At 40.0% G+C, this 10,421-nt stretch overlaps 1 protein-coding gene across 1 annotated transcript in view; it reads left to right on the forward strand.

Moving 5' to 3' along the window:
- The window catches only part of LOC146861754 (purpurin-like), a 218,715-nt gene extending 209,283 nt beyond the window's left edge, over positions 1 to 9,432 (forward strand). Inside the window, exon 6 of the mRNA XM_085640934.1 lies at positions 5,667 to 9,432. Within this exon, the coding sequence (XP_085497060.1) occupies positions 5,667 to 5,677 (11 nt within the window). The 3' untranslated portion in view covers positions 5,678 to 9,432. The remainder of the gene's footprint in view (positions 1 to 5,666) is intronic.
- Positions 9,433 to 10,421: the final 989 nt, after the last annotated feature.

Raw genomic sequence — 10,421 nt, forward strand, 5'->3', positions numbered from 1 at the left:
GGCATAGCTTAGGGAATCGAGTTATACCCGGTCCCCGGGAGGTTGGTGAGACCCAGGCTCTAAATGCCATGATGCCAAATGATGATGTAAACACCCCAGTGGGGACGACGGGAGTACTAGATATGTTAGTTTATTCTCTGACTACCACTGATATAAAATTCGTAACCTGGAATATTGCTGGCTTGCGTAATAAATTGGACGATCCTATTTGGAGAGAGTTTATGGGGACAGCGGATATCGTTGGGCTACAAGAAACTTGGGACTTAGAAAATAATTTAAGTTTAGACGGCTATTCTACTTATTTCCTCCCGGCAATAGCCTCGGTCATGGGGAGGGCAAAGGGGGGGTTAGTGACGTTAATCATGTCTACCATCCCAGGGATACATACACAGATAGAAACTGGTCTCCCTCATTGTTTAGCTGTACAAATTGCTTGTGGCGGGGCATGTAATATTTTAATTGTGAATTTTTATAATTCTTACGATAGATCAGGCCTGACTGACCAACTGGCTTCTCTCGACTATTTCCTGGACAAATATAGGGAGGTAAATCAGCATCATTGCTCAATTATTCTTCTGGGTGATTTTAATATTCATGGGTGTCAAGAAAATTGCTCATCTCTGGACCAGTTGGGACCCATAGAACAAGGGGAAGTTCACTTTGAGCATTCAGCACAGGGGGTATTTCTTGAAAAAATGTTGGCTGATCATGGTTTGATGCTCCCACAAAGGGAAGATGAAAACATACCTACCTTTAAAGGCAGAGGAAATGGTTCAAATATTGATTATATTTTTATCAGTCTTTCATTAGGGAATATTATTAAGAGTTATAGTGTGGAGTGGTCTCATTTTAGCGATCACAACCCAGTAACCCTTAGAGTTGCAGATTTTATTAGTGTCCCTGAGAAAGGTCAGAATAGGGCTGATAAGAAAGATTTAGCCCCAACGGATCAGGGCAGAAGATAAAGATGGGGTAGGGTTGTCCCTGGAGATTTTTCCACTAATCTCAGGGCTAATGTAGGTAGGGAGTTGGACATATGTAGGGATTTGGAAGCAGGGGATCAGGAGGTTCTAGATGCCTACCAAATAGTCTGTACTCAAATAGGGGCTGATCTTAAAAGTCCAGGTCAAGCTAAAGACCCGGAGGGGGTCTGTTGGTTTGACCATAAATGTACATATGCTAATCAAAAACTACGAATGGCCCTGAGAGGTAACCCAGTAGACAGGCCACTTGTGGCCTCTCTAAGAAAATCATATAAAAGGGCCGTTGAGACTAGAAAGCGCGAGATTAGGGAAACAGCTTGGTATGATCTGACCTCCATTGATGTGCTGAAGAATAGTGCTAAATTCTGGTCCGTTGTTAACAAACCCTTTTTTAATGATGTTTGTAATCATGTGTTAGATTGCAACATACAGGAACAGTCATGGCTCTTGCATTTTAAATCAGTTTATGAGGTGACAAATTCGGGTGAGGAGGGCTCACCCGTTGTCACTTTGTATCCATATACTTTTTCGGTTACGGTGGAAGAGGTGGCAGACGCCATAGGGAAAATGACTAGCAATAAGGCCCCGGGCCCAGACGGCGTTCCTGCTGACCTCTTCAAATCAGATGTCAAGTTATGGTCCAAAGTTTTAGCTAATGTTTTTAATAGAGTTTGTAAATCCGGAATTCCAACTACTTGGTCGGAATCAGTTATCGTGCCGATATTCAAAAAAGGTAATAGAGGGGACCCCAGCAACTATCGTCTGATCTCACTCATTGATTCTGCAGTAAAGGTCTTAGGACGGGTGGTCCTGAGTAAACTCTGTGACAAATTGGAAGAGACAAACACCCTCTGGGTTCTCCAATTTGGATTCAGGAAGGGTCGTGGTACTATGGACCAATGTCTTAATCTCCAACTTTTAATTGGGAAGTACACAATTGCCAAAAGGGGTTCATTACATATAGCATTCATGGACCTCTCATCGGCCTTTGATCGAGTAAATAGATGTGGGTCATACTCCTAAAACTAGGCATTGATGAAAATATTGTGTACTTCCTGGCAGATCTTCACAGGGACCTTACTGCTACAGTTAGGTATGATCGCCAGGGTAACTGTACGGGCAAGATCGAGATTTTGAGTGGGGTCAGACAAGGCTGCATTTTAGTCCCCCTTCTTTTTACCCTTTATGTCAACGACCTTGGTGTGGTCCTAGGGAGAGCATGTAAGGACATACCGAGGGCGGGTAAGTTTACAATACCGGCATTACTTTATTCAGATGATGCCGATCTTTTGGCACGTACCATGGTAGGATTACAGTTGCTTCTAAACTCATTTTATGATTTGATGAAAGTTTTAGATTTAACTGTTAACTATTCTAAATCCCATGTAATGACTGTGGGACCGAAGGGCAAACAAATGAAGAATTTGCATTGTAACGGAAATGTCCTGTCTAAAGTCTCTAGATTTCCATACTTAGGGGTTATTTTCGATGATAGTTCTTCATGGCTGCCTCAATTGGCAGCCAAGCGTAATGTTCTGTCTAGAGCAACCCTGTCAGTACTAGGATTTGCGCGGAAATTAGGCGTGAAACCACTGCAGGCTGTTTTAAAGGTGTATGACGCTAAATGTGTCTCTTTGGCCTTGTATGGAGCAGACTCATGGGGTTTTAAAGATGTAAAATCGCTGCAGTGTGTGGAAGACAAGTCCCTAAAGAGTATTTTATCTGTACCCCAATCCACACCGGGGTTTATTGTCCACCAAGAATGTGGGTTGGAATACCTGGTGGACTGAATCGCAATTGCACCACTCTTAAAATGGATCACAGTGTGGTTGAATGCAGACCTAGAATTAAATCATGAGGTATTAAGGGACTGCCTAGCCCTTGAGCGATGCAACTCCATTCCCTGGCTGAACTATATTAAAAAGATAGCGGACACTTTAGGCCGTCCTGAATTGTATAGTCAGCCATCCAATTTAGTTAAGGGGGATGTGAAATGGGTAAAACATACACATAGGCTCATCACGGGACTAGAAAGGGAAGATAAAGAATTGTCTAAACCTACTGTAAGAGCGCATCAGTTGTTAACAAATTCTGGGGAGATGGAATTGTATTTGAGAGTGGTTAACAATTCCAATCATAGATTCTTGTTGACCAGATTTAGGTTAAACAAAATGCATCTTCTCATTACAGGTTGTCCGGGTTGGACAAATGTGAAAGATTTAGAAATTTGTCCTTGTGATGGATATTCCATCATGGACACCACGCACTTCTTGTTCTTTTGCACATATTTTATCCCAATAAGGAAAAAGTTTATATTACCCCTAATTAAAGATAAAGGCTTCAGACAGGTAAAACCGGCCCTTCTGTACCTGCAATTGTTGTCAAATACTTGGGAAATTTTTAATATTGCGAATTTTCTGACCATAGTTATGAGACTGAGCAAAAGAATAAATTGGAAGAGAGTAGTCAGATACATTTTAGAATGTTATTTATAATGTCTGTATTTATATTTTCTTTTAAAGAAAAATAACGTATTTTTAGGGGACCTATTCCTGATGTGTGTACACTTTTATGGTTTTTGTAAATGAACCGAATAAAGTACTTCTTGAGCATTGTCCAGCATTCCGTCCATCAATTGTTTCTTTTGCACTTTTAGAAAGATGTCATTTTTCTGCCCTGTGTGCCTGCAGCCTGGTTCCAATACACGTTTGGGGATGGTGACAGCTGGGCTTTGAGCATTCCATCTAGATAGCCACACACAAATAGAGGTTAGGTGTGACTTGATGGACCGTCCGCATCTTGATGGGCCATCCTGGGCAGGATGGGAAGGATAAGCTTGACACAGTCTCACACATGCATCTGAATAGGCTATGTCCTGTCCCCACACAAGGAATGCTTAACCCCAAAGGAAACCCTCTATGCACTTCAGAGACCCTTCTTTGAACTGTCCTCACTTCAAAGGAACCACTGGGTAAAAGAACTGGACCTCTGACCCTACCACTTTAGTATACCTCTGGACCTGTGGAAACTCTGCCAGGAAGGACTGCTGTGCTGCTGAATGACTGCCACTCTGCTGTACTGCTTCTCTGGAAAAACTGCGTTCTTGCTGTGCTGACCTGCTGCCCTCCTTGCCTGGGTGAGAAGGACTGGACCTACATCACTTGAACCCAGAACCAGAGTGACTCCAAGGGCTTGCTGGCGTATCACCTGATTGAAGTCTCGGGACATAAAAGACTTCCAACTCACCTGCTGCAGTACCTGTGCTCCGCCATCTGTGAGTCAGCCCTGCCAAGTGGTCTCAACCCAGTCCTGGACCCTTGGAAGTGCTGTTTCAGCAGAATCCATGCATTGCTGTTGACGCAAAGTACGTGGAACTGGCACATCTTCTATACTGCAAATGCATTACCGCCATTGTGAGGATCGAGTACAATGCATCACTGACTGTGCGGCGCATAGACTCCATTCTCAACGCATCCACACCATTGTGCGGCTCAGAACTGATGTACCACCTTCCTTGGTAGATCCACAACGATGCATTGCCTCACCTGCACCTCAAACCTTTCTTCAATGATGCATTGCCTTGCCTGCACTCCGCATCTCGTCTTTAAGGATGACGCAACCAAAGTACTTTGCAGCTGGCCAAGGCCTGCATCCGACCCACGCTCCATCGTAGTCGGCCTGAAGTTTTGGATTTGACCCTGTCTAGCACGACCAGATAGCCCCGATTGGCACTTTAAGCTTTTAAGCACTACATATCAGTTTATTCTTTAAAAATTCCTAACTCCAGTTCTAATTATTGGATCTTTGCTCTTATTTTATTCATAAAATTAAGCACTATTCTTCTAACCTGGTGTGAAGTATTTTGTGGTGTTTTTACTATTCTACTTTTTGAAGTGTTGCACAAATACTTTAAACATTGCCTCTTAAGTTAAGCCTGACTGCTCTGTGCCAAGCTGCGAGGGGATAAGCACAGGTTAATTTAGGGTGTGTTGTGACTTATCCTGACTAGGATTGTGGTTCCTGCTTGGACAGAGTGCATACCTCTGCCAACCAGTAATCCAATTTCTAACATCACTAACAACTGCTTTCAAAGTACTGTAATATCTGTAGAAAACTGTCTGCAAGGATTCAGGTGTGAATTGTACTGTAGATTACATTTCAAATTAAATACTCACCTCCACAATAAGGCTCAGATCACATTCAAGGACATGAGATACAATTTCACCAAATTTTGAAGAAGGTCAGTTTAGGCACAGCCAAGGTTGAAACATGTTAACTTTTGTTGCTATCTGGTACCAAGATGGTAGGGTCTGGAAGAGCACTAAGTTTGTAACCAGTCTACCCAGTAGACAGAAACTAAATCTGCCACGTTAATCCAAAAAGCATTTTGAAAATGTTACCTGGGCTTCTTCGTAAAATGTTAATTAGTAAAGCTGTACCTTGCCACTACTTGCAACAGAATGTATGGACTAAGTATTAGGGAAAAGTGCAGAAAAAGTATGTAACCCTGTTTAGTCATACATGTCTAAATAAGAAAGGCACATTTTTTAATTCATCCAAACTGCCTTTAATACATTTTGCAGTGTTCAGTGTTGCTCCCATCATTTTGCAGTGCTTAAACTTTCACATATATATTGTAACTTTTATATGAGTAGATGTTGAATTTCTTTTTTTGCTTTTCAGGGGCTTGTTAAGAAATGAATGCATGTACACTGAAATCACAAATGGTGAGCTGACTGTGTCATCAGAGATCTGGGGAAATTCAAGAAACAAATCTTGAATAACTGCTACAGCTATTAAAGAGGAAGTTATTTCAATGTCTTAATCAAGTGTAATAAATGTTATCCAAGCAGGTAAAGCATTGTGAAAATTATGGACATAAAATTGTAATAAACCAATGTTGTATATGATGTTGGTAATGTAATATCAAATGAAACGTAATGTTTAAATTCTAGTCTGTCTAACAGCATTCAAAACAATGTGCATTACACATTTAAACCCTATCTATGGCTTGAGTAAGCATTTAGTGATAGTTAAAAAAAAAGAAAACCTAAGATATCTCATCAATAATTTCAAAGCGCAATAAGTCGCAATTGAGCTCAGTGATTCAATATATACCAAAAAGCAACAAATCTCAAAACCAGTTGGTCACAAATATGTATACACATCATATTTATTCAGAATGTTCCATGATTCTTGGGGTACATTCATCAAAAATCAGGTATCTACAATATATATTCAGATGTCAACACAACAATGGTAATACTCCTAAGAAAAGATATTCACCCTGGAATGACCCAGGCCCGCAACAAAACAATCAAAACATATCAGTCGCACTATATACCTATCAGCCAAACCGCATACACAAGTCATCCTTAAACAAACACACAAAATCAATCAAATCAGGCAATATTTATATACGTTAGACAACATGGACTGAAATCATAACCCCTTATTCTGTACAACTCATTTCAAATACATATTATACAGAAACCATGAATTCAATATCATCTATTGGATTGCTTGATTCATTAATGTTTGAGTTAATCAGGTGTTTTGGTGCATGTATACCAATCCAAGGCAGGGACATCTTAAGGATTTTTGGGGCCCTGGGCCAAATTTATTTGGGGGCCCCTGTTCGGAACAGCTTTTAATTTATAAACCAATTTCAGTTCTTTCATGTCCTCTTTGGCCATGTCACTGAGTAAACCTGCGCACTTGTCCAAATTCTAAATGTATTTACATCTAATACTGATAGTGACAATATTGTAACACATCAGCAGTTCACTAATATTACTGCAAATAAGCTCTCTGATACCCTCCCATTTCTCATATGAGAGGTCCTGCTTTAATCCAAAAGAATTTTTTCATGGATGTTGCATGAAAAATAAACACAACATTTCTCTGCAAAATGTCTGTGATAGACTCTCACTTCACCCACATTAAAAATAAAAGAAAGGAAAACGGTTATTAAAACAATCTGTTTAAGAATTATTATAGGTAGTCAAGAAAATATTCTGTAGAAATGGGTTGGCTCTATCAGGGAGCCCCCTGAAAGACTGGGGCCCAGGGCCCACCTTGCCCATGCCTTAAAACGTCTCTGATCCAAGGTAAGTGCCAATGCGCATTTCGGTGGAGACCCAGGATATTTGTCACACCTTTCTCAAGGCTCAGATTGAATACAAATCAACACTGGGGGAGGAATCTGGTGAGAATCCCAGGGATGGGTGAACTGTGGAGAATTTTGTTTAAAAAATGCCCATAACCAACTTGAAACAAAATGAATGACCAGTAAAATCTAATTTGTATATACAGGGAGATCTCCAGAGTTATCTGTGTCTCAGTAGGAAGGAATACACTTCAGCATGTGATATGAAAATTCCCTACAATCTAAAATAAGGCAGGGTGGCTGAACTGCTCAACGTAGTTCTAGAATCGATAGCCTTGGATTATGCTGAGGCTTTATTCTTGGACGCAGTCATCTTTACAGACTGGTTTAATCCAAGGCTACCAATTCTAGACCTACGTTGAGCAGTTCAGACATCCTGCCTTCCTTTGGATAGTAGGGGATTGTCCTTAATATCTGATCTATCATACGCTGAAGTGAATCCCTTCCTACTGAGACACAGATAACTCTGAGATCTCTCTATATATACAAATTAGAGTTTTCTGGTCATTCATTTTGGTTTTAATCACTCATGGAGTTGCAGTTGACCCCTCCCTGGGATTCCCTCAAGGTTCCTCCCCCGTGTTTGATTCGTATTCATTCTGCGCCCTGAGGAAATGCGCATCAGCGCTTACCTTGGATTGGAATGAAAAGGACCAGAACATCTGATTAATTCAAACATTCATGAGTCGACCAATCCAATAGATATAGAATTCATGGTTTCTGTATAATGTGTATTTGAAATGAGTTTGTCAATGTACAGAATAAGGGGTTCTGGTTTCGGTTTATTATGTTCAACATATATAAATATTGCTTGATTTTATAGATTTTATATTATACGTTTATGAATGACTGATATATGTGATTTGGATGGTATGTATGTAGTGTGATTGATAAGTTTTGATTGTTTTGTTGGGGGCCTGAGCCTGGGTCTCTCCAGGGTGAATATGCTTTGTTAGGAGTATTGTTATTGTTGTGCTGGCATCTGAATAGATATTGAAATACCTTATTTTTGATGCATGTACCACAAGAATCATTGAACATTTTGAATAAATATGATGTACATATATTTGTAACAAACTTGACTTTGAGATTTGTGTTTTTTTGTATATATTGAATCAGTGGGCTAAACTGAGACTTAATGCACTTTGAATTTATTGATGAGATAGCTTACACCAATTTATGTACTAGGCAGGTTGTTTTGTGTTTGAATTGTGACTTTCTTCCCCGGCCTGGGTATGTGTTTTCACAGGGACCCTCTTTTTGCATTAGATAAGCATTTAGAGATGTCATTCGGCAAGATCGATTATTATCCACTACAAGATCCCCAGATTTCTCCCTGTTAAGTCTGCCCAACCGGAGCTATTGGTACTGGGGGTACAGGCAACACCTGGGTGGAACAAAAAGGGATTGCAATGTACACCCTGGTAGTTTCCTTAGAAAGTATGGAAAATCTGTAACTCTATGTCTAATTTCCTGGGTAAATCCTTATTTTCCCCAAAGTGTAGTCGAGATATCTGCTTCCTTCTGCAGCCGAAATCTCCATGTGAAACAATACAGATATGCAGTGTTCCCAAGAGTCCTGTGATTATGATGGAGCAGGTAACTCGCACTATTGGCTCGATCTGAATTCCAGGTGATCTTGTAATCGGCGCCAATTACACCCATGTGTTGGCATTTGACTAGACCTGCACGTTTGTACTTATAATAGGTTCCTCACTCCTGTCTGACACATGGCACACTTAGAGTAGAACTGAGAATTGTTGAAGGAAATCCCCTGAAGAGAACTGAGCAATTCCCATTGCAAATATTCCTGTTACTAGAAAAGTGATTCACTGAGTTGAATCAGGTTTCTCTTCCTTAAAATAAGAAAAGCATTGGAAAAGTATATGGCAGAGGTTGGGATCCAAATGAAAATACGCATTTCAGGTGATCAAGACACGCTCTGTGTGTGCTCGTCTCTCAAAATCTGGCATTATCTTTGGTCAACGTGTTGTTTATTTATTGCTTCTTTTGTCTGTGACACTGCAAAGCTGGTGGGATTGTATCATGATAATAATCATTTGAATAACCAAAAACTATGTAGTCATGTCTAAAGAGAATGACAATTAGTACTGTTAATTTTAGATAATTAGCGGCTCGGAATTGGATCTAATTGTAACAATACGTTTATAGGTGTATTCACTACACACTCACAATGTACTATTGCTGAATCTCTCTTCTTGTTTATTTCTTCTCTGATACTAACTCATCAAAATTAATAAAGATTGTTTAAAAAAACAAGTCTGTGGTCAACGTTGGTTCACTATACCTCAAATAGTAGTAGAAAATACAGCAGTTCATATATTTGCGTAATGCTTCGAAAATACATCATTATTTACCTAAACTCGAGGTGAGAGCACAACAAACCTCAGAAGACAATTATATTTCCAATTATTACAGTGAATTGAATGTCTTTATAAAAAGCCAATGTCTATCAATTTTCAAATGGAAGGCAGAAATGCGCAAACACAGGGGACAAAAAGTACCTATTAGTGATATATTATGATTTTTCGATACTTGGAAAATGAGAATACCCATGGCTGGGAGCTGGTCTCTTGACTCTTTCAGAAGCCGGTGCATTAGCCAGAGGTGGTTAACAGAAATAGCAGTGGTGGCAAAATACGTGGGACCTTTAGGAATTGCTATGTATATATTCTTGTGTAATGACTAACATACTAGTGAAAGTAGACGTTTGGAACTATGAAGGCAGCATGGTAACATGGAAATTTCTACAGGTCAGGGTTCAATGATTAATCTCTACCGACCAATGGGGTGTGTCTTATAGGTTACTGGGAGTGTCAACTTGCTCTGCCAGGCTCGAACTCCAAACAGTTTGGTGAGGATCTGAGGAGGACAAATAATAAAAAATGTGATCTGGTTGCATTTTTTTAAAGATGGAGCCTTTGCTAAAATGTTCTGATTTTCCTTTTAAATATTTAATAGTTTCAGACTTCCCGCATTTTAATCATAATATTGTTAGCAAAAATGACATCTTATGTTCCACTGGCCCTCGGGTGGTTAATTCCCTGTAGCTATTTCTACACTCCCACTGATGCTATGCACAACTCCATAGCAAGGAGGAAAGCGCTGTTTGTCTGCTTGACCATCCTGGAGAAATGTAGCTTTTGGTATCTTAAACAGTCATCAATAGAAGTACAAAACGGTCGTCCATTCATAGTCTTCGATAGAAAGGACCAGATTATCCTTGAATGCCTTCTCCGCATACAGCA

Source organism: Triturus cristatus, chromosome 2_2, assembly GCF_964204655.1.
Source record: "Triturus cristatus chromosome 2_2, aTriCri1.1, whole genome shotgun sequence".
Taxonomy (NCBI): domain Eukaryota; kingdom Metazoa; phylum Chordata; class Amphibia; order Caudata; family Salamandridae; genus Triturus; species Triturus cristatus.